The sequence below is a fragment of the Penicillium rubens genome (genome assembly GCF_028828025.1).
Source record: "Penicillium rubens strain IBT 27055 chromosome Unknown utg000003l_segment0_segment0, whole genome shotgun sequence".
Taxonomy (NCBI): Eukaryota; Fungi; Ascomycota; class Eurotiomycetes; order Eurotiales; family Aspergillaceae; genus Penicillium; species Penicillium rubens.
This window is the reverse complement of record NW_026890601.1, coordinates 8,363,408-8,386,535: the sequence shown is the minus strand read 5'-3', so window position 1 is coordinate 8,386,535 and position 23,128 is coordinate 8,363,408. Positions and strand designations below refer to the sequence as shown.

The 23,128-nt window shown below is 47.8% G+C and overlaps 8 protein-coding genes across 8 annotated transcripts, besides 4 other annotated features; 2 read left to right on the top strand and 6 right to left on the bottom strand.

Moving 5' to 3' along the window:
* Positions 1–740: 740 nt before the first annotated feature.
* Positions 741–1,293, bottom strand: N7525_009421 (DUF3807 domain-containing protein; the record flags this gene model as incomplete). Its single annotated transcript, XM_002563476.2, has 2 exons — positions 741–1,214; positions 1,270–1,293. 2 exons carry the CDS (start codon positions 1,291–1,293, stop codon positions 741–743), a joined length of 498 nt encoding a protein of 165 aa, XP_002563522.2.
* Positions 1,294–1,776: 483 nt separating this feature from the next.
* On the bottom strand, positions 1,777–6,754 carry N7525_009420 (uncharacterized protein; the record flags this gene model as incomplete). Its single annotated transcript, XM_061214717.1, has 7 exons — positions 1,777–2,191; positions 2,243–2,468; positions 2,520–2,756; positions 5,643–5,857; positions 5,917–6,080; positions 6,146–6,645; positions 6,724–6,754. The coding sequence occupies 7 exons, from the start codon at positions 6,752–6,754 to the stop codon at positions 1,777–1,779; spliced, it is 1,788 nt and encodes a 595-aa protein (XP_061069148.1).
* A 2,349-nt stretch (positions 6,755–9,103) lies between these two features.
* On the top strand, positions 9,104–9,895 carry N7525_009419 (uncharacterized protein; the record flags this gene model as incomplete). The annotated part of the gene is made up of 2 exons (XM_002563472.1): positions 9,104–9,724; positions 9,776–9,895. 2 exons carry the CDS (start codon positions 9,104–9,106, stop codon positions 9,893–9,895), a joined length of 741 nt encoding a protein of 246 aa, XP_002563518.1.
* A 1,619-nt stretch (positions 9,896–11,514) lies between these two features.
* Positions 11,515–12,256, bottom strand: N7525_009418 (uncharacterized protein; the record flags this gene model as incomplete). The annotated part of the gene is made up of 2 exons (XM_061214716.1): positions 11,515–11,903; positions 12,214–12,256. The coding sequence occupies 2 exons, from the start codon at positions 12,254–12,256 to the stop codon at positions 11,515–11,517; spliced, it is 432 nt and encodes a 143-aa protein (XP_061069147.1).
* A 307-nt stretch (positions 12,257–12,563) lies between these two features.
* Positions 12,564–12,615: a sequence feature (Protein overlapping with rRNA (N7525_009417, KAJ5831164.1) was converted to a misc_feature.).
* Positions 12,616–12,667: 52 nt separating this feature from the next.
* Positions 12,668–12,766: a sequence feature (Protein overlapping with rRNA (N7525_009417, KAJ5831164.1) was converted to a misc_feature.).
* Positions 12,767–13,071: 305 nt separating this feature from the next.
* Positions 13,072–13,214: a sequence feature (Protein overlapping with rRNA (N7525_009417, KAJ5831164.1) was converted to a misc_feature.).
* Positions 13,215–13,225: 11 nt separating this feature from the next.
* Positions 13,226–13,330: a sequence feature (Protein overlapping with rRNA (N7525_009417, KAJ5831164.1) was converted to a misc_feature.).
* A 703-nt stretch (positions 13,331–14,033) lies between these two features.
* cpdS (uncharacterized protein) lies at positions 14,034–15,779 on the top strand (the record flags this gene model as incomplete). The annotated part of the gene is made up of 4 exons (XM_002563471.1): positions 14,034–14,196; positions 14,260–14,429; positions 14,486–14,906; positions 14,959–15,779. 4 exons carry the CDS (start codon positions 14,034–14,036, stop codon positions 15,777–15,779), a joined length of 1,575 nt encoding a protein of 524 aa, XP_002563517.1.
* Positions 15,780–15,912: 133 nt separating this feature from the next.
* N7525_009415 (uncharacterized protein) lies at positions 15,913–16,632 on the bottom strand (the record flags this gene model as incomplete). The annotated part of the gene is made up of 1 exon (XM_002563470.1): positions 15,913–16,632. The coding sequence occupies one exon, from the start codon at positions 16,630–16,632 to the stop codon at positions 15,913–15,915; it is 720 nt and encodes a 239-aa protein (XP_002563516.1).
* Positions 16,633–17,546: 914 nt separating this feature from the next.
* On the bottom strand, positions 17,547–18,293 carry N7525_009414 (uncharacterized protein; the record flags this gene model as incomplete). Its single annotated transcript, XM_061214714.1, has 1 exon — positions 17,547–18,293. The coding sequence occupies one exon, from the start codon at positions 18,291–18,293 to the stop codon at positions 17,547–17,549; it is 747 nt and encodes a 248-aa protein (XP_061069145.1).
* A 3,836-nt stretch (positions 18,294–22,129) lies between these two features.
* N7525_009413 (uncharacterized protein) lies at positions 22,130–22,491 on the bottom strand (the record flags this gene model as incomplete). The annotated part of the gene is made up of 2 exons (XM_061214713.1): positions 22,130–22,443; positions 22,470–22,491. Coding segments are annotated over 2 exons (336 nt in total), but the record flags the coding sequence as incomplete, so codon positions are not given.
* Between the last annotated feature and the right edge of the window lie 637 nt (positions 22,492–23,128).

Genomic DNA, 23,128 nt, shown 5'->3' with positions numbered 1-23,128 from the left:
TGTTCATCTTGTGACGCCAACGGTTCTGATATCGATCTTCGACGAATACTGCAAGAGATAGCCCGCGAAGCCGGGTGATGGGATCTTCGAGGTTGTCACGCACTCCAACAACGGTGATATTCGGCCCTTGGCAACCTCGGATTCGGGATGCGGGTTAGCTGCACCGGTGAATTCTCAACTTGCAAGGTAGGCCGGTCGCTTCTGTTCTGATAGAATCGCCAAGACCAGGAATCCATTCGTCAACCGATCTACTGACTCCAAGGCCAGTAGAATCCATTTCATTGTTATCTCGTTCGGGACACTCAGTGATAGGACGGGACCCCTGGGGGCGTTCTTGTGGGAGTGGTGGGCTGGGTGCCCTTTTCACAGATGCGAGAAGTGACAAGCTTTCATCGGAAAGCCCGAGGTGAAGTAACGAAACTGATAAGCTGTTAGAATCGCAACTAAACAGTGTGCATGTGGTTGAAAGGTATTAAGGAGCCCTCAGAGAGAAGATTAAGGTCGTCAATGCCTTACACATCCATAGATGGTATGGCTTTCCGGCTAAGGATGATACATGTATTCATCATGAACGGGCGAGGGTGTAGTGGGATAGAATGTGGATAACTTACCGCTTGGTTAGTTCCGTGAGGAGGGTAGGCTTGGCCTTGTCCATTGGATCAGGGATAGGGGTTTCTGGCCAGGTACTCGGCATGGGGTGGGGAATTGACTCGAACATCGCGCATACCAGGTGGATTAGTTCAATCATCGTAGGAGATAATCCTGCGACCTTGGTGTGACACTGGTGGCCTTGCCATTTGTGCTTGACCAGAGTCGTCCCCGTAGTCGAGGAGAGTAGAGGATTTGTCTTCTGGAATGTGTTTCCTGGACCCCTTCCGTGACTGCGAGCGCTTCTGATCTCCACCTTGTGTTTGAGACTCTGCGCTTAGAGGCCGCTTCTCCGGTGCAGAGGGTGGTTTGCCCTCTGATCCATCATCTGGAGATGACTGCATCCGAGCTTGGTATTGCGCCTCATCAGCTTGAAGCTGCCTCTCTCGCAGCAGGGCATGGATTTCGCTGTGTCTGAACATGCGAATCTGCTCATCTGTGAGTGTGCGCTTCACTCCATCTGGGTAGTATCCGAGATCCTCGTCTGTTGTCTCGTCATTTTCTTGGGGAAACGCGGCCAGCTGTTGGCCAGGAAAGTGCTTAGATTGGAAAGCTTGGAGGTCTTCCTAGATAAGGCATAAAGGTTAGAGGGCATCTTGGTCACTGGTGATTGAGACTCACTAGAGTTACAGTTGGGACCTGCATGGTGGCTAGGTGTTGAGGGAGGAAGATGGGAGTTGATCGCGGGAAGACGCGATCGTGTGGGTAATATTACCGTAATTACCGATACCAACTTGGAGGAGACATCCTCTTCAGGCTAGATGCTGCCAGGGAGATGAAGGAGGAAGAAAGATGTGATATGAATCTTCATCTTTATCTTTATTTTCATTTTTCATGAGCTGCAATGGCTAAATCCTGTTCCCGACTTGCTGCCTTCCAGCCGGACGACGATTTTACTATAGGAACCAGATTGATTTCACGCATCGCATGTATGCATGTCAACACATCCACTCTCCCCTCGGCAGGAAGGAAATTAGCACGAGGCGTTTCGATTTAGATGATTTATGAGAACCTGAATAACTCAAACAAGTTGAATAGGTACATCTGTAATTTAATCTCGAGTTTTGGATGTTCTTTTCACGATGGGCTCGGGAGACAACGTCCAAATTGTTGGAAGAACACGCCATCTTATGGGTTTTTTTGTAATGGTATACTACCGACAATATTCCCAATCTTTGCTTTGACACTATCGAATCCAACCTGAATTCCCCTCAAACCTCGCAAATCTATCCCGGCAACCCGCTCACGTTCCTTTGGGCTGGGCTCTGACAGACACCAGGCAAGTGAGATATGGAAGCATTTCGAGAAGTCCTCGCCGGTCAGACTGCTGCTCCTATCACGGAGGGATACACTGGTATGCTGCTCATGAGTCGAGGAGGTTGCATAAAGTGGCGGCTGGCCAAAGCGAGCAAGAGTGTCGTTTGACAGCTTCAGCAGGCGGTTTAAACCATCATTGCTCGGTCTCTGAACGCCCAAGACGAGGAACCAGCGTGTCTTTTCATAGTTCGGTGACCAATATAAAGAATCCGGCTGCACGTGAAATCTAGTTCAAGAATTAGACGATGGTTAAGAAAACCTTTAGTTCAGGACGTACGATGAAACATGCGCGTCGTCAATAGCCTTTTGCAGCGCCTCAGTAAATGAGGCACGCTGTTCGGTGCGAAGAACCACCGGGCGAGACAGGCTGATATGAAGGGGTAGCTGGGCACCCAGATCGCTATGCAGGAGACTGTGCATTACATGTGCTTTTTCATCTGGCACATTCCCAGACTGAGAGATGACATCTGCAAGGAGCGATAGCTCGTCTTTTCCTGGGTACCCTGTCAAAGTTAGCTGCTTGTACCGGGGAAATGATTAGACCTGGCACTCACATTCGAGGTAAAGGTGTGTTGGCCAGTTTCCTTCCACATGGGGGATTACGCGTTTCCGGCCGCCATGGAGGCTGGGATTATCTTGCACGCTCACACGTGTGCTTGAGGCATAGAGGTTGTGGAATGATGCAGGTAGGGGCGGCAGAGATGGACCTGGGTTGATATTGTGACGAGGTTTCTTAGCCGGCCGGAGAGAAGATCTAGATTCTGAGTCGGATTCCGAATCAGAATATTGTACTAGAGGCATCTCATCCGATGAAGGGAGTTGTTGTGTTGATGGAGTTCTGGTTTCTCAGATGTGGAGCAAGTCAAAGTCGGGAACCAATCATCGTCTTCAGTTTCATCTATAAATTTATGCGTTGATATTGGCTAAAACGTCGACAATGTTTTTAGTTCCCTTGCATGGAGTATAAGGCTACAGGTATAAGGCTGTCGTAAGAAGCCTATTAGTTATGACTCAAAATGGCAAAGGGGAAATAAAACCCTGCGAGCTTCACCCTGCGACCCTGCGAGCATGTCATTCGAAATTATGAATGATGACCGATAGTCCCCTCCACGATAATTATCACTTGGGATATCTCACCCTATACGGTATATAGGTGCAATAGTGACGGACAAAATACGGCGTATTTTACCACTAGACCATACGAAAATCCAAGGTTAATGCTTATGGCCTAGTGGCCGTATTCCAATCTGACAAACACCCCTATCGGTCGCCCGTTTCTCCTAGGCGTTAGTCAAATCGCGCGACAGTATACCCTAATATTTAGCGTGGCCCAGGCTTTTTGTCTAAAATATTCCACCTACTCACCGAGCAGATGGTTTCCTTTTCCATCATACGGTCTCGAGTTCTGGTCATATGGTCAACTTACTTGTAATTGCCCCTTCTGTTTGGTTTATCTGTAGAAAAGTTGCTCTAGACATCCTATAGACGATACGAGACCAATGCGGGTGTAATTTGAATGCTGTTGGAGGCTGGCTCGTTGGCTCTCGTGTTTGCGTCTATAAATAGGTCGTGTTGGTTGTTTGCATCACGATATCTGATCAGACCTGAGTGTTTTGGCGCTTGATCCCATCCCCTTTTTGATGTGAACCTACAAAAAGGTTGAAGGAGCAAGGAAGCCGAAGAGGAAATCCTCCATTTGTAGACTCCGAATTGTCAAAAGGAATTGATTAACATGAAAGTGGTGAATTGGTCATGCTCTGAACTGCTTGATAATAGAAAGTGCACTTTCCTTTGGCCCAGGCTAAATTGCCAAGACACTCAATGGGGCCCCTATAATGAACAGATCACATATGTTGTAAGTTGTATCTCAGAATCAACAATTTCTTTCATCCTGTCTTTCTGAAGGAACGTATCTTGTGCTCGGAGGGCGTTACATTGGGACGCAATTTCATCCTCTTATATACCCCTTTACTAATCTCGTCTCCTGGCCAACTGCATACAGAGCATTGCAACATTATGTTTGATACGATAAAATTTGAACGCCAGGATCGACAACCAAGACCACACGCACCCCTTTAGCGCCTGGGTAGCTGCAGATCCTGCGAATCAAGATTCATGTCTCTTTGCCTGGGCAAATCAGCACAGCTGGGGTCTGCTCAGCTAGTCTCCCACAGCCATACTTTTGGGGCGCGCTGGCCGCCTCGCCCGTAGGCCGTGTGCCGCAGGGTTCAAGTGAGATTGCACCTACTCTATTTGTAGGTTTGTCCTCATCCCGTCCTCTCCAACCTCCAACCCCCTAACCCCTTCCCGCAAGCCTCCAGCGCTTCAAGCCTTTTGAAGACCAATGCAATGGCCAAATGCTACAATTCAAATGGAACCCCAGACACCGGTCGAATTCTATGCTCGGCAGACGGGAACCCCGCCCAATGTTGCGGACAGGGGGAGATTTGTGCCAGCAACGGGCTCTGTATGAATATTGAGGAGAATGGTCAAACGAGCTACTGGCTAAACACCTGCACCGATCCTGAGTGGGGAAACAAGTCGGTCCCAACGTGCCCCTCACAGTGCGCACATCACCAATACTGTAGGAAGCCTGTTAGGATTCCAAAGCCTAATCGATGGCCAGTTTTGAACTAGTTTAACTAATTCATTTATTTAGTCGGCGGAAACGGTGTCCGTATTTGCGGAAAGGGGACATTTTGCTGTTCAGGCTTCAGTTCCTGCAGCTGCAGTGACTCTGAGACGTTCACACTCGGATCAGTTCGTGCTGTAACTGCACTCACAATCTCCCCATCAAGCGCGCCTGCAATTACCGAATCAAGTTCTCCAACTCCGGCGCCGTCTGGGTCATCAGGGAAAAGTGAGAGCGGTGATAATCTCGACGTGGGTCTCGGCGTCGGGCTAGGCGTTGGGATTCCGGTCGTCTTTGGAGTCATCGCAGCCTTCTGGTTCTTTCGTCGGCGACGGGGTAGGGCTGCAGCTAAAAACGGGACGCTGTTAGAGCAAGTGGCAACTGTGCCTATTACTAGGGAGCAGGGGCCTCCACAGGAGTTAGCAACAAGCAAGGCGCGGCCACACCTCGAGCTACAGTAGACTGGGCATTGTCTAAGTGGTTTGTCAAGGCTGGACTTCATATCATCTTGTTGGAAACCAAGTCTTGTCTATAATTGAGGTGGACTATACCTTGGGTAACTAGTGGCCAATGTAACTAGGTCCCTTCATATACGTACCACGTTACTAATTGATGTACATACTAGGAAAATGTGTTCCGGCAGAACCCGCTACAGAAAGAGAGCTGAGATATACTTGCACCCATTGTCTAGAAAACCGTGCAACCGGAACGTTATTGCATTGATTTGTCTTACAGTGTTGAGTTTGTATCATACCACGAATGAGTAGATCTGAAGATGACGGTCTTTTACCATACGATGTACAATATGTTCAGCAGCTCTAGGGATTTCAGTGTTACAAAAGGTGAATACTAGGAATACGCAATTCCAATTCTTGGGTCATAGAGCGGCTTTGATGTAGTTGTATTAGTCTCGCGTTATTCGCATTTGCACGATATCGAAATACAAGCAGACCGTAGGTTCATAGCTTCAAACATAAGATCGCCGTTTAATCAGCTTCAATCACATTGGCTCTGCCTCGGCGGGCGCGCCCAGAGTAGTACGAACTTCCTTTACGAAAGTAGCGATGGAGGCAAGCCTGCTTCGCTGAAACCCTTTTCGCGGGGTCGTATTGAAGAAGGCCCTCTAGTAGTTCGCAGCCAGCACTCTCTAGGCCTGGCACCAGAGGGGTGCGAGGCCGCGTCCATTGAGGGAAGGTGGCTTTGTAGTCGGGCAAGGCAGTGACACCGGGCCAGGTCTCTTCGTTGGGGGTACCAAGGAGGCTATCGAATTGAGAACGTCAATCCCAATTACAATATAGACATAAGGAGTTAGTGTTTACCGGAATATTGTGAATATTTCCTCAATTTCTGAGTCGGCCGGGAAGAGTGGCCTGCGGGTGCACATCTCAGCAAAAATAGCGCCCACAGACCACATATCGATGCCGGTGGAGTAAACGCGACCACCGAGAAGAATTTCTGGGGCACGATACCATAGGGTCACGACCTTAGCAAAGAATACACGTTAGTATTCAACAGTCTAATGGTTTTCCTTCGAGTAGGGGTTATTACCTCGTGGCTATACCTCCGTAGTGGAATACGGAAAGCCCTAGCAAGTCCGAAGTCACCTAGCTTCAGGGTGCCCTCGCGGTCAATAAGCAAGTTCTGCGGCTTTAAATCACGATGCAGAATACGATGACTGTGGCAATAGCGGACACCCTCAAGAAGCTGTGCCATGAACTTTTTCACCATCGCTTCGTCAAGACCTAGGTTCATTCTAGATCCTTTGGGTAAAGCTTTGCCGCGGCCACCTTCGCTGACAGGCAGAGCATCCATATATCTCTTCAGGTCCAAGTCTAGAAACTCCATGACGAGATAGAGGGTGTAGCTATCGACGTGTACAATATTCAGCAACTGGACAATATTCTCGTCTTTCATTTCCTTGAGCAGGGAGATCTCTCGCATGGCTGTGCTAGGGACGCCCTCATCGGCTTCGAGTCGGACCTTCTTTAAAGCAACGATGCGGTTGGGATAGTTTAGCTCTCGAGCCTTGTAGACGACACCGTATGCTCCTGTGATAAACAAGACGTCCGTTAGCTAGGGTCCAGGGTAGCCATTCCAAACAGACGCTGCAAAAACGCCACCTTCACCGGCTTTCTCAATTTTCTGATAATTCTCCATGATGAAAGTGACACTTCATCGGTTTTTCTCTCAGTCAACTGAAAATTGGAAAGGTCCGAGGTAACGGAAGAGATGCAGCAGGAATTGGGAAAAGGTGAGCAGGGGAAAAGCTGGGGAAAGCGACTGAGTTTATAAACCTACGTACCAGGTAGGAACAATTACTCGGCGTGTTGCCATGGTGAAAATGCTGCTATATCTACAATTTCGTAACACACATTTTTGGTAATGTAATTTACCTGCCAGCTGCTCACAGCAGCGGGCGGCGCACCCCCTGTGTAGGATTTAAATACATGTGGTTTAACCCTAACCAATTAATTAGCAAATGATACCAAGTATACCTACTTGCACATTTATATCTATTATGGCCCTCATTTTTACCGGCTCTGTCCCCCTTGATAATTCTCATTCTTTGTTCGCCGCTGTAAGGTGAGCCTCATTGGCAGGGGGACTTCCCGGTTGGCACAGCGATCAAGCCGTTGGCACAGCGATTTACCGTTGGTATAGAGATTCCGTGTTGGCACAGCAATAAAAATTTCTTCAGGGAAGGTCAATTTTGGCAATCAGTTTTTAATAAAATTATCTATAGTATTGTCATATTTAAAAACACAGAGTCGATCTGGCCCAGTCGTTGAGCGGAAAATGTGATGTATAGTCCAAGAGTGAAATGCTACACTTACTACAGGACTACCAGATTCGCTTTTCTACTGCTATAACCAGTAGTAATAGCTTATTCCAGTCACTCTTTATTTGTGTAAAAGAAAAGTTCTTCTCGTAATGCGAATCCTAGCTTTTGACGAGGTTGGTATCTTCTAGGAATGAACAGTCGCATAGATAATATGTTCCTCTGTGAGCAACTCGCAGTGTGGCTAAAGCTCGATTGAGAACTTCAACTACATACGTAGTTGCTCTTAGATTAGTTTTGCCGCATGCATATGTAGTAATTCTGCTTTTTATATAAACATTGATACTGTAGTCCACTTCGCTGTCCGCTCCAACTTGGATAGTGGCAGTCCTATTGCTGACTGCATTCCTTCGCTCTGGGCGATATATCGCCCCATGCATATATAACCTTAGAATCATTAATTGCGTTCCGCAAGATCCATACACGCGATGGATTATTGTGCTTTTTCCTACAGCGAAAGAGAAATACCCACTGATTGACGAGCTGCCTTCTTATCAATATCGACGAGGCAAATGCTTGTTCTGCGACAAATTATGTTGGTTTGCCCGAGAAAACTAACGTCGAGAGCAAAGTTCCAATTGGGTACATTACATATGTGTGTAGCTATACTTGAGACATCTGATCCAGATTGTATGTATGTAGGACGAGAGGAGATAGGCGTAAATAGTAAGGAGTAAAAAGCGGTGAAAATAGAAGAAATTTACAATTAGCCAAGGTAAAGTCTAGTTAAATCTAGTAAAGTCTAGATCTAGACCAGGCCAGGGGTAGATGGCACTGAAACATCCCATTCCCCCTAGCGATAAGCTTAATCCGTGAGCGAGTCATCGCTCGGAAACTCCGGGAATAGATATCCGGCGGTTTTTTTGCTTATTAAGTAAATTGACTTTTATTGCCTGGATTAGCAGGATGATTAAAGAAATAAAAGAACCAGAAAGAAATAAAAGAAACAATATGTGGAGTTCATGTCGGGATATCGTCATAGGAGTCGATCAGTACGTGGACTGCGTGGAAGTCTCGGATGTGAGATGCAACATGGGCCTCGCATGGGTTTTAGTCTTTATGCATGGTGAATCATGGGACATTTCAAGTAAAATAGCGATAGAATTTGAATCTACTTGAATTAAGTTGTTTGTAATAAAGTAGATGAAGTTATTGAGTGGTACCTTCTAGGGCTATGTAACAACCCATGATATCACCTCCATCCTCCGTAGACGTTCCGGGAGTCGGCCTCAAGTACTAAGCCCTACATATCGACCCACATGATCTTTTTATACGAAGTGATAATTGGTACATGCAATTAGTGAAAATGTTAATCAAGTACTAAACCCACATTAGAGGACTAGGCCATGTTTAGCCACGGAGATCGTTAGGCGTGGACTACAACGCAAGTCATCACGTCACGCCCGCGGCTTCCTTTGATATAAGCTCTCCTTGACTCACTCGACCTTTTCCCATTTACATCTACTCAGCTTCATCTATTTCTCTCTTCCTTTTTTATTACAATCAACATCCTCAGCTGCTGTACGAGCTACCCTGCATCACTGCTCAGCCTCACCTGTTCTAAATAAAGTACTCTTACTTATAACACCGGGTACTGTTTGCGCGTTGCGCCTTTCACCCTGGATACCTTTTCATCTTACACGAAAAACACTCCAAACAACATCGAAATGGCAGTCGACTGCATCCACATGGCCTCCGGCCACCATCCCCACCATCCCTTCAACCAAGTCGGTCAAGATCGACACCAAAACGTGGGGAGACGCATGGGCAGCAACAATCCATATGCCCGCTACACTTCACCAGCACCCTCTGCCTACTCTCGGTCGCGTTCTGAGTCTGTGAACTCCGCGCCTTCTATCTGGTATTCCGGCACACCCGAACATCATCCGGTTGAGCCGAGACGCAAACGCGAGCACTCTGCTCCTCGTCGCAGCCGCACCAACAAGTACCCCCGGTACCAGCTTGTGCAACCCGATATCATCGACAGACTGGACGATGTCACCAATTTCTCCTACCACCACGAGGGCCCGTACGACGCAGCCCGCCCTGAACGAAACCGCTTCAGTCAGTCCAGCCCGCTGGAAGCTGTCAAGGAGTCAAATGCCGAGGCCCTCCGAGCTACCCCCCACCACAAGATCGCCGACGCCCTGAACAGTCACCGTCCACTGGATGGCGTCGCCTTCTATCCTCCTGGGACCACCGATCGCGACGGCCAGGAATACTCTTACGAAGAAGGCTCCAATATGATGAATGACTTTGCTGGTAACTTTATGCGCCTTCCTGGCACGGTATGTCTCTCTCCCGATTTTATCGTGTCACCATTACTAACTCCGTTCCAGAAATTCACCGATGAGGACTTCAAGAACGATCCATTCTACAACCGTCCTTTGGTGAACCCGTTCTCTGAATTACGAAAGAAAATCAGTCTTCGTCTCAAGAAACGACGCAACACTCATTAAATGCGTCTCCCAACTTCAACAACTTCACGACATGACGAAAGACTATTTGAAGATTACTATGGATTGATGATACCTGGATGAACGGTTTGGGAATCGGAGTTTGGGTTCAATTTTGGGATATGGAATCGGCCATGTGTTATCCTTTTGTCTCTGGGAGTTTATGGTTATATGCTTTTGAGAGGCTTTCATCTTTTGGGTTCTTTAATGGGTAATCGTGGCACGCCCCGGGGCCCCTAGCACCATACCTGGTGTTTTGGGGGTGTGCCACGCTTACGCGGATATTTCTCCTGTCTGTCGATAAATCATGTTACTTCAAATGGAAGGCCAAGGCCGATTTCAAGTTTCCCCTCGTGTTCGTTGTTCGTCGGTCAACATCTTGTACAATGATATTTCAATAAAATGATTCCATCTGTCCATCCTACGTAGCACTTGCTGTACAACATATATGATCTAGCTCTATGAACTGTCCTTTGATCAACCCAATTTCACACTAAGGCTACAATATAGATTTATCTAAAATCACCAAGAGCCCCCCCCCCCCCCCCCCCCACTGCCGATCCAGGAATGTCACCTGTTACACAGCCCTGGAGTGTCGATCGGGCTCACGCCGCGCCCCCTCGCAGATGCAGGTGCAGATCACGAGTTCCCCATTCCATCCCTAGGCAGCGACAATAATGACAAGGATTTCCGAGTTCGAAAATAGCTAGATTGATTCCTACCTCATGCTAGCATCCGGGTTGATCCATAGATATGTAATACCATCTCAGGCCCAGGTCCGTTTCCTAAAATGGTAACCATGTACCTCTCTCTGTAAAGAACCAACAACTTTGATATTTTATCGCACTCCCATCACCCCGCACTACTATGCAGTGAGATGCATCGATAAACCTTAAGGTGCTTCTTTGGCTTGTCTTCAATCCTTGGCAATGTGATTTGGAAAGATACATGCGTGGGTGAGTGCGGTTAACACGAGGTTGAATTCATTCTTGGAACTAAAGATTGAATACACACATATGTACCTGGCAAGATATCGCTGCCTAAGAGGCATTTCCAGAAATATATCGTAGCTATAGGATAGATTGTGCGCCAAGACCGCTTTGGGCATAGAAATGGGCTGGTGGTGGCTGTAGCAGGTGACGTCATCACCTCACCATGCCCAGGTGAACTGCCCTTTTGAACTTGTAACCATCATTTATCTGCCCTTGTATAATTGATTCTGTTGCCTTCTAATAGATTCTTCGCTGAGGAAACCAGCCGAAGTTATCCTCCAAACCAATAGAAGAATAATTGTATAGGGCTTCAGCGACACTGCCTGGGGCTTTCGCCCAAGGAAAGTTCAAAGGAGGTGGGTGGGGCCATACATCGGACATGTTGCTTGTATGGAGCCGGCGGTGATTAGCCAGTATACTGCGTACCATGCAAAGCCGCGCTTACTATGGTTGGTAGACTTCATGAATTCGCAGACTGAAAGAACGCATTCGTCCGCAGCTATGGGACACGATCCGCGGCTTACTATGGTTGGTAGACTTCATGAATTCGCAGACTGAAAGAACGCATTCGTCCGCAGCTATGGGACACGAACGGATCGGGCCTGGGCATAAGCTGATCTCTATATTAGTCTACATGGCTTCGAATAGAGACGGGCGGTTGAGGACGATGCGCAGATGGAAGGATCGCCATAAAATAATCCTCCTGGGTAACTCCAGGTGCGGTTCCACGGAGATATTCTGGTCGAAAAATGGAGGCAGGTCTTTCAAGCGGAGGCTTATGTCTTCTTCGAGTTTAATGGCATTCCCGTAGATAGGTCGATGCTGTGTGGGAAGCTCCGCATGGTCAGAGTTGGAAATCCTTGCAAGTTTGATGTGAGCAATAATGCAGGATGTTGTTGTAGGTGTCGATTTAGACAAGGGCAGCTCCTTCATGCGAACAGCAAAATCCTGATCATCCAGGTTTGCTCGCAGTTGAAAGTTCACGCCAGCAAAAGAGATAGCGGTTTGTCCCAGTGTTACTTGAGAGCCAGAAATGAAGACATACAACATACAGAGTCCATTAAACACGTCAACAAATCTCCGTAACGAAAGGTGATGTGTTAGGTATGTCAGACTCGCGATGCAAACCAATCGCAAGCGCCATGCTAAACCCAATGCCAAAACCGGGATTAAACCTGCATTAGGGTTGTTTCGCTATTGAAGATAGTTGAAGAACAAGACAGTCAGTCCACTGCACGTAACTCAGCGACCCTTTCTTGATGACCTCCACGGTCGAGTGCTTGCGTGTTTCTTTGTAATGTCGCAATCAGTAGCATTAGAGTCACCTACAAATGTCCCAGTTGCAACAGCATTGTTGTACAATAACGGCCATGGTCCATCACGTGGCTTTGTAATGGTTCCTGGTTTGGGTCAGGATAATTATAGATATATGCTGGGTGTTGAGCTTACCGGAAACTCTCGCTCGGAAAGTCCCCCTCGTGAAGCATAGGATACGCCGCATGCTGCAGCGAAAAGTAACCATTGATCTCGCAGTTCGTTGACGCATGAGTATGGGACGATTCTTTTGCGAATGGCTAGCTGCAAGTTCGCGCCTGGGAGGTGTGTTCTGCAGGCCATTTCCATGCCCTTTCAAAGTTCTTCACTCTCTCGAAGCTGTCTATTACGTATATTTCGGTCCGCTACTCAGTTATCGCATTATGACAAGCGGATAGATCCAGTCGAGACGTACCTCTGAGTGATATTAGTTTCTGAAATAACAAAAACAAAACAAAAAAAAACATACAACAGTGAGGATTCGCTGGTGGTCACCCACCCAACTACTAACTCACCGGCGTGTGGCTTAAGTACGGCTGAGCGGACGGGAAGCCCTGTTTTCCACACCCTATGGTCGTATGTGGTAGTCCTCACGTAGGATATAATAATAGAACAGACACAGTTATTCAGGTAGTGAAATATTAAGGCTATATACTACTTGGGAGATGAAGGAGGAAAAAAAGTGTGATAATATATAGAAAGGAGGTTATATATAAAGCTTCCGGGAATGACAAACGAGACAAACTACCTAGGTAGGCAAATGCTTAGTCTATACAGCGACAAACGCATCCTATATGTATGCCAACATGAATTAAAGCCAGGCTTTAAGCATGAGCACAAGATAAAGAACAAAAACAAAACAAAAAAACATACAACAGTGAGGATTCGCTGGTGGTCACCCACCCAACTACTAACTCACCGGCGTGTGGCTTAAGTACGGCTGAGCGGACGGGAAGCCCTGTTTTCCACACCCTATGGTCGTATGTATCATGTTCTTCGTGAAAGAGAATTATAGACTATCAATCACCGGATTCGGATCAATGCTTCTTTTTCCTATTAAATTGGCTAGAACCAAACCACAGCTACGCGTGACTTGTCGCACGCCTGTGTGTCTCGCAGACGATTCGCGCATTTGTCGATAACCGAACACCGCGTTTTGCGGCGTTTACATTTATCGTTGCGCTTGCCTTCCATATTCTTTGAGCACTATAGCTCAACCACTAGACTACAGCTGCATAAGCAGCCGACTATTCTTGTACGTATGAAAAATCGGGAGTGCACCATCTATGCTCTCATGTTACAGTATCAAATTGAATTGAATTGAATTGTATTTTATTTTGCTTTTTGAACGGAATACAGGCAGCAGCATTAACATCGCATGTGGTGTGACCCTATGCATTCCCATTCACTAAAAACGACTAGATGTACCTCGATATTCAACTTTTGCCCCACCGCAATCATAAACAAGATAACATGTACCTGCACTGATACTTCTTTAAATGGACACAGGGCCGACGCTACGCACATGGATAACGGACTCCGGCGGAGTAAAAGCGTAGGCAATCAACTCGTCATGCGGGTTGTTCCTGACGACGTTGCAATGGATGCAGATCCCACTTGCCAGCGACCAATGCCAGCCTCCCGGTGGGTCTCGTCCCTACTAGCCACCATCGCTATTGGCAAAGCTTGGTAGTGCTCTAATATCAATATGCCCGGAGCATAAATCGCTCCGGTTAGCTTGCCTCGTTGAAAAGGAACAATGGAATTATAAAGGCAGACCCCGTGCCCCTCGACTCCAACTCAGTTTATCCAAATTCACAGAGGATTATCCCAGAATGCTGATTTTGGCACCCCTTATCCTCTTAGTGGCCGCAGTGGCGGCGTTACAAAATCCCCATCGGAAGGCTGCGTCTTTCAAACAGCCTGCGAACGGTCTGCGCAAAAGAGAGGTTTCCTCTTCTCCGATTGAGCACAAGTATCTGAATAAGAAGACAGAAAGTAAGTGTCGAACTTTGCCTTTGGTAGGATCGAACATGTCTGCTTACAATTCACTTCTGCTAGAATTCCAAGTGAACGGAACTCACTTCCCACAAGTTCCTTTTGACATCGGTGAAAGCTATGCCGGTCTCTTATCGAACAAACCCCATGGAGAGTCGCCGGGTAAGCATAATGGGGAATCAAGCTTGTTCTTCTGGTTCTTCCCATCTACCAACCCAGCTGCAGAAAAGGAGGTACGTTGATTTCAACCTGTCGCAGAGTTTCATCTAACATTTTTTCTTTCCTAAAGATCACCATCTGGCTGAACGGAGGCCCTGGATGCAGCTCGCTCGACGGCCTGTTACAGGAGAACGGTCCTTTCCTGTGGCAATCTGGAGTATATGAGCCTGTGCGCAACCCCTACTCATGGACCAACTTGACAAATCTCGTCTACATCGACCAGCCGGCTAGCACTGGCTTCTCCCCCGGACCATCCACTGTTGAAAATGAGATTGATGTCTCCAATCAATTCAATGATTTCTGGGTGCGCTTCATTGAAACCTTCAGCATGCAGGGCTACAAGATCTATATCACCGGGGAGAGCTATGCTGGTCAATACATTCCGTATCTGGCAGATGGGATGTTAAACCGAAATGACACCACGTACTTCAACCTCAAGGGCATCCAGATTAATGACCCGTCAATTAACGAGGATAATGTTATGATCTATGGTCAGTTATTGCTCTACCCGATCTAGATTCCCATGCTAACCAAGTCCGATAGCACCGGCAGTCGCAGCGCTGAACCAATACTCCTCCGTTTTCGCTCTGAACGACACCTTCATGACAGAAATCAATCACCGCGCCGACGAATGCGGGTACACCAAATTCTTAGACACGGCCCTGACCTACCCCCCACCAAAACTTTTCCCCACAGCACCAGACATCAAGCAGCCCGGCTGCGCCGTCTGGGACGAAATCGTCAAAGCAGCAACCTACGTCAACCCCTGCTTCAATATGTACCACCTAACAGACTTCTGCCCCTTCCTCTGGGACGAAATGGGTTTCCCATCATTAGCCGGCGGACCCAACAACTACTTCAACAACTCCGCCGTGCAAGCTGCCCTCAACATCCCGCCAACAAACTACGCAGTCTGCGGCGGCCATGTCTTCCCCCACGGCGATGGTTCTGTTCCCAGCGCGCTCGGCCCACTACCAAGCGTTATCGAGCGCACGAACAACGTCCTCATTGGCCATGGCTGGTACGATTACCTGCTCTTCGCCAACGGAACCCTCGCTACGATTCAGAATATGACTTGGAATGGAGCGCAGGGGTTCCAGAAACCACCTACCGAGCCCCTGTTCGTGCCGTATACGGCTGCTCTAGACGGTCTTGCTAACGGAGAGACGAGTATCCCTTGGAACTCTGATTCCGGCGCCGGTATCCTTGGAACAGCGCATACAGAGCGTGGTCTTACGTTCAGCTCGGTCTATAATGCTGGCCATGAGATTCCGCAGTACACCCCCGGTGCGGCTTATAGGCAGTTGGAGTTCTTGCTTGGGAGGATCAAGAATCTTCAACAGAAGGGGTCTTTCACTGCGTGAATATCATCGAGGGGTTGTTCCCTGTGTCTGTATAAAAACCACCTACTTGATCTCCTCGATTTTTCTGTTTCGGTATTTCATGGAAGGTCCTTCAGAGTCTATCACACACCAAGTACTCCGTAATATCTAGAATTTAGCACTCTATTCTCAACACCTCCTTCCCCCTGTCTCTCCGAGCACAATTACTATTTTCCACGACATGACTCTCAAAGGCCCACCACCACCTCTGGAACAATAACTGTCCAATCTCCCATTCCTGTGGCTTAAACGGATTCTGTCCATTTACCTTCATTCCCTCTCCGCTCGGATCCTCCATGTCATACACAAGCCGTACAATTCCCATAGGATCCTGCGCCGTTTGCGGACGCATATTGACAGGGAGATTAAACACTTGAATGAGTTTGTCCCGCGTACTCGGCCAAGGCAGTAGATCCAGGACGGGATGATGCGGGATCAAACGCTGGGTAGGAGTTGGCTGAAGATGGGAAGGCAGCTCGTCAAATGGCATAGGGTATGATGGAGATGTTCTTGACGAGGGTCCTGATGTCGGGGAGGAAGTCAAAGAAGGTGGGTCTGCCATTGATGACTGAGATGATTTGTTTTCAAAGAAGGGGCTGACTGCCGACATGTCCCAGATCAAATCTGCGATGTTCAATCGTTGGGCGATTTTCATGGCCGCGTTTAGGAGTGTTAGCGATGGGACTTCCAGGATGCGATCGTCCGGGAAGCTGAAGGAAGTGGTGTCGTCATCTTGTAGTTCTGCGGTGATATTGCTGGGGAAGTTTGGAATATCTGGTAATTGATGTGCAAGCAGGTCTTCATGCTCGTTGAAATCGAATGGTTCGGCGTTCATCTCGGGCCATTCCCCTGTTGGAGAGCACGGGAAGCTCCATTCCAGTAGTGAGAGGCCCTGCGGTAGCGACTGGGTCGGTTTAGATGTTAATACTGGGGGATTTTCTCTCGGAGATACTGTATAAGTCGTCAACGATTCATGCGCGGTGGGTAATGCGCAAGGTGGCTGGTTGGGCGGAGGGATTGCGGTTGACGGCTCATTCTTTTCAGCCCAAGACTGTAGCGCTTGAATTCTCTCTTTGTTTCTTTTGCCTGGTAATTGGTATCAGTACGATCCCTTTTTCTGTTGGGAAAAGGGAGGGACTCGCGGTATCTTCGTTGAGCTAGAACGTTGAGTACGCGCTTCCGTTCCAGCGCATCCTGGTCCAGCGTGGGGACAACGTCCTTTCTCGCAGCTCTCGGCATACGGAGCCAAAGGTTCCAATAGATTTGACAAATTCGTAATATCTGGGCAATAACTTGGAACAATATCCCGAGGGGCAAAGGACGATGTTGCAGATCAGAAAGATGGAAGCTACGTGGTCTCCTGACCTCGTATTCGGGGTGACGCTGACATATTGCGGGTTTTCGCGGAATGTATGGCCGAGTTAGAGATTTGATAGATGATCTGAATACAGAAATGATACTATGGAAAGAGATTTCGTTGTCGACAACGTCGAATGGCCTAGGGGCTGAGATCTACGTGATTCCAACACCGTTCCAAGGTCTCTCTAATAATATAATTAAATTAGATGTATAGATCAGTGTATTAGCATCAACATATTCCCAATTAGTCCATTAATTATATATGTGCCAATCCTGTCCTATCTAACAGCGATATTCCTCCTCTGAGATTGATCGAATTAATACGCAATCGTATATTTTGAAACATTCCCCAATTCAGAGGCTGATGTTTCTTCATTCCAATATGACCTCTTAGATCTTCTGGGCAGCAGAGGTAGCCAAGCTGGTGCCGCTAGCCGCAGCGGAAGAGGAGGGAGAGGGAGTAGCAGCCAAGGGACCAATTCTGAGCGGGCCGCAAGGGCTAGTCGGGGCAGTGAGACAGCCACCAAGATACTCGCCGAGGCTACCAGTCTGGTTGCGGGTGGACAAGATCTGGGCGGGACCATAAGCTGCGACAAGAGAGGTAGAGTTCTGGGCAAAGTAGGTCGAGTTGACGCGGCTACCAATCAAGGAAGAGTGTTCGCTGTGCTCGGCAGCCAGACGAGCCATGAGGAAGGCGACCTCGGGAGACTCGGTGTAGCCGGCAAGACCGATGAAGGCACCGGTGACGGTACTCTCGAAGCGGTAGGCCCACTGGGCCCAGCTCTGGGTGCTGCTGACCTCGGGGATCTGGTAGTCGCACTCGGGCTTGGAGAAGCCGGGGGCCCTGGCGCCGACCTTCTCGATGGCTTGGCTGGATAGAGTGTTGCCCTTCTCAAGGCCGAAGAGGATCTTCTGGTATGCTCTGATGGTGGCGTTGTTGGATTCTCCGAAGGTGCTGTTCACGGTCTCGTTGTAGAAGGTGCCAATGAAGTTGGAGACACCCAGGGCGAATTGGAGGACCTTGGCGTCCGAAGCTGAGGGCGCGCAGGTTGAGGCTGCGCTTGCTCCGGAGGTGGTGGTGGCTGCGGAGGTGGCAGTGACTCCGGCCAGGAGGAGGGTGATGATGTCGAAACGCATAGCTCTTGGAGTATCTCTGAAGAGTTATCGTGTAGGGTAATTGAGAGAGATTTTGTTAGGATGCAGAAGAATTGCTACGGCCAGAGGTAGTTAAATACCTTTTCAACCCACGAAACAGGGCAATATTCCAAGTCATCTCGAGGCATCATCACCGCAGTGACGCATGCGGTAGGATTCGAGTTCATTATACCAGGTAAGGTTTCCAAATAACCGGTAGTCTCCTCTACGTTGGCGTCATGAACCACAATATAAGCCATTGAACGTTTGGTGTCGTGGACTCAACATTTGCCATGCCCTCTTGGAATGACGTCGACCACTTGATAACTCCGAGCTTGAGCCAAGCTCCAGCTTCAACTTGATATAAAAATCTGTCGAAATTAAGCTTCGAAGGTTCATCCAAGATTAAGTGGGTTCGGGATCGTCGGGATATCCGGTAGACGCCGATGACTTGGATCAAGGCGTCGTGGATGTGAAAACTTTATTTGAACGTTGCATAGAAAAGACATTCTTGCACTATTGGATTTTTACCAGCACTTGAATATACGACATAATACTACTCAGCGACTGTAAGAATTTGAAGGTGAATAACTAGGGTAATGGTGGTCGAGTAGGATAATATATTTCCGCGGACTCGGATGCTGCCGGATCTACGGTGTATAGCCGCCACTGGCAAACATTTCAAAGGAACTAGTATTTGTGTGTTTTATTGACCGTAGAAGTTGGCCCTATAGAAGTTGGTATCGTTGGAATTATCCACTAGAATTTGTAGATAATAGTAAAAAGAACATGCTATGGCGCACTGGCGGATATATACTGTCGTAGCCGGATCGCCGGTAGATATATGGAAATTTCCTTTTTAAGTAAACCAGCAAGTTTCTCAACGTCATTTTTACTAACCGAATGCATAAAATAAAAGTAGACTTCAATGTAAACAGCAGTGTGCTCGAAAGGAACAGAAATAATTGGCACACCATGAAGTATGAGCCTATCAAATGAGAAAGCATATGTAGCGACCTGAACTATCCTTTGTCCCACCAAAAAGCAGACGTTAATCATCAGTATAACTGTGCAAATACACTCGCCTATATACATTTCGTATGATGCGCGACTATACATACTCCGCTCAACAAGCAGCTAAGCCCCGTACACAGGATGATAAGCCCATATCCACTGCCATATCCCGCTACAGCAGAGCCCTTCCATGAGTCTACACTGACTATAGCCTCACTTAAGGGACCGCTAACAACATTCCCTATTCCTCGTCCAAATGCGATGACTGAAAATATCATAGTTGCGTCGGCAGACGGATCGACTCGTCGGACCTCGTGAGTGATCCCCGCCCACGTCGCCGAGTAACAACCTGCAAATAGTCCGTATGCGATGGAAAAGACGAACAACGTCGGCAAGGTTGATGCAAATCCCCAGAGGAAAAACACGGCCAGTGTACTCCCGACAGTCGAGATGGTAATGCATGTGATGGCATGGTATCGATCTGCCAAATGGCCCATAGTAACACTCCCAAAAACCGATGCCAGGTTCAAAAGCGTCACAGTCAACGAGGAGAGAAAATCTGTAGCGCCAATGCTTCGGGCATAGGTTGGTAGATAAATGCCGGGCAAGAAAAATCCCAGTGCCTCAATGATGTTGCCGAGTTGATAGACGCAAAAGATCCTGGTCATAAGGAAGCGGAAGTTCAGACGTTGATAGTCGACTGTCTTTCTGACAGGGAGCCGGGGTTTGTGGAAGTATATGAAAGGCGCAGCGAGGACGAACACCACCACCGAGATAACCCTAAGAGTAGTTTCGAACCCGAAGCGATTCAATAGCTTCTCTAGGCCAATCGGGAATATTATCCCGGATACCCCTGACCCAGCCCAAGTTATCCCGAATGCAAGTCCTCGTCGGTGGACGAACCATTCATCCATATACAAGATGGATGGACTATATGCTATACAACCGCCGATTCCGAAGCCGACGCCTTGGGAAAGGACGAGATGGGTGATGTTGGAAGAGAATGAGCCCAATGCCAGGGAAAGACACATTATTACCAAACCAAAAGATGAGAACCAGCGTCCCCATTGAGGAAGGAGGATCATAGCAGCGATGACGAGTGGACAGCTAAGATAGGATATTCCCTATGCGATATTAGAAAAAGACCGTTGTAAGCAAAGGTACTGATCTCACCGTAGCACATGTTCCAATAACAGCTACCATATTGGAGTCTTGGAAGGGCTCATGTGCGTGATAGTATTTCTGGAATACTCCGAACGCGAAAGCAAATCCTCCTCACAGTTAGCCTCGGGACTGTCATCTGTGAGCCGTGCAGCTGACTTACCCCATATCAAAGCCTCGATCATTACACAAGCTGCTAAAAACATCCATGCCTGGAACCCTCCGTCGACGGGTGGTAATCTCTGTACATCGTCGGAGGATGATTCGTCAAATTTCTCGGGACACAAGCGTATCTGCGCTTCACTGCGAGGTAGTGAGTTGCTGCATGAAGGACGTCTCATTTCCATATTGGTGATGTTGAATTCTGTGGGTCTGGGTAGACAGGGACATTAGAGACAAAAGCAAGTTCCAAGGTGAATGTGTCCATTTTAACTGCGTCTATATTAAGCCATACGAAATTTTGGTCACATTGTTTGATCATGTCAAGGAGGTCGAGCGTTCGAAGGGATGGCGAGAACTCTTGGTAAAGATCAGCCAGGTGACGGAAGGAATTTCCGTACGTATACGATTAGGGCTGGCATGCAACTTCAACGGCCGAGCGGAATATTATGCACTTGTGCATCTGCTTTAGACATGAGTGGTAGCTCAAGAGTGACCATGTCGCTGATTTCGCAATCGGCTTGGAATCATCAGATTCCGATCTAGCATATATGTGACTTGACGAGATAACTTGACTAATGCGTTGTGCCGGAGTATGGCCTTGAGCCCCTTATTGGAAGCTTCAAGGAAAACAACGTTTGTAAAAGGCCGAAACTGACGTGCTTCGCGTGGGGAATAGAGAGCTCTCTCGGTCTGTGACGGAGGATTGTAAGCTGGGACAGCACAAAAGCCGGTTAGGAACGGACGTGCGAAGGGATTGGAATGTAGAGCATGATCATCGCCAAGTGAGGATGGAGACGTCGGGGACTTGTGCCGATGTATGTCCTATGATATCACTTATAAAGCTCCGAGCTGCAGATCACTGAACAGCCCCTTGTTCGGTATATCTCCGCGTTAGGGCCACGTTAAGACTGAGGATGAGCGAGGCCGCTTGAACCATAGAATCAAGGGGCTGTCAAAGCGCCAATCATGTCGTGTCTGATGTGACATAGCACGCAAGATGGCGTAGATAATAGCATGCCAATATAAAATGCTCATGAGCCCTGACTATGGTCCGTGGCAATTTGTATCGCTCAAGCCTTGCTTCGTCATACTCCTAGGGGATCGTGGGACATTTGACTGGCGCAAGATTCTGAATGACATGTGGTATCGAAATAGCATGGGCTCGAATACATATTTGTGGAAACACTGAGTTCATGTGACAGACAATCAAATCTTAGTGAAGGCGACCTAAGTAAAAGATAGCAGAATCGTTGTCTCATTGTTTGCTTCGAGTTGGAGTTGACACATAATGCCAACTCTGTGGGCACCATCTTCAAGTATTCTTCCTACGTGCATTTACTAGCAGGGTCAGACAGTTAGTTGCAAACCGATAATGTCCCCGTATCTTTAGTTGCAAAGATTAATCCTGAAAATGAGTGGAAGGTCAGTTCCCTACAAAATGATGCCTTTTCAACTAACGAAGAAAATTTTTTGGTCTATGCTATAGCCAAACGAAACATACAGAACCTAAGAAGTATGCCTCTAGTACTGTCTATGCGAAGTTCATATCCCCGACGCAGTATCGCAGTCTCCCACCACGACCTATATGCGAGCAATGCGCGCCAGGCCGGTACTGCACCGTATGCTCGTGAACATCGCAAGATAGAAATGTATGCCGACTCACCTCGTGGGCCATTCCAAATTGCGCAGGCATAGTCAGAAACTCCTAACAACTGGCAGCGTCTGTATATTGCGGACTCGGACCCATGCATTGCCGTTCGAGCAACATAGGCCACAGACTGGTCGGGTTCAGTCGCGGTTATTTTTCTTGCGACTCCTTCAATTAGTTAGTTCAGTAGGTACTTGAACTAGGGAAACGTTGCATCGTATTCTGGGTTTTTTGCCGTCGGTGTTGAAGTCGATCGATGTCGGATGCCTGAAGCCACCACGGGTGCCGGGACCAGCGAAATAGCTAGTTTTCTCTATCTTCCTTTCTCTCTTCTTCTGCCTCTCGGTGAGGGCTTCGCTCAGAATGCATCACTGTATTTCTCCACCCTCCTTGCGAAACCTTCCCATCATGTGTCTCGATCGTCACTAGGATAGGGACGCCTAAAATGATTGGGTAAAGGTGACGACCATTGTCATGGACGATGTTGCCATTAGCAGGAAACTGAGTGACGTTGTACGCGATGGATACGATGAGACTGATGTGCTCTGGATCTGTGAATAGGTTGAACATGTATTCGTGGTTGAGCCTGTCCAGTGAAGATGCGGATGATGTCGGAACGGCCTTCTATCTGCATCGTGATATCATTGAAACAGTTGAGATAACCAGGGATATAGGATGAATGAGAGTAGAGGAGTCTTTCCTGTATGCGAAAGACCTTGTTATGAGGAATCCCACTAATGACATTCCACTCTCGATAATAGGTTAAAGATCTCCAGAATATCCATTTGCATTACTAAAAGTTCTATAAGCCCATCAGTTTCGAATGATAACAAGTTTTATCCTATTAAAAATT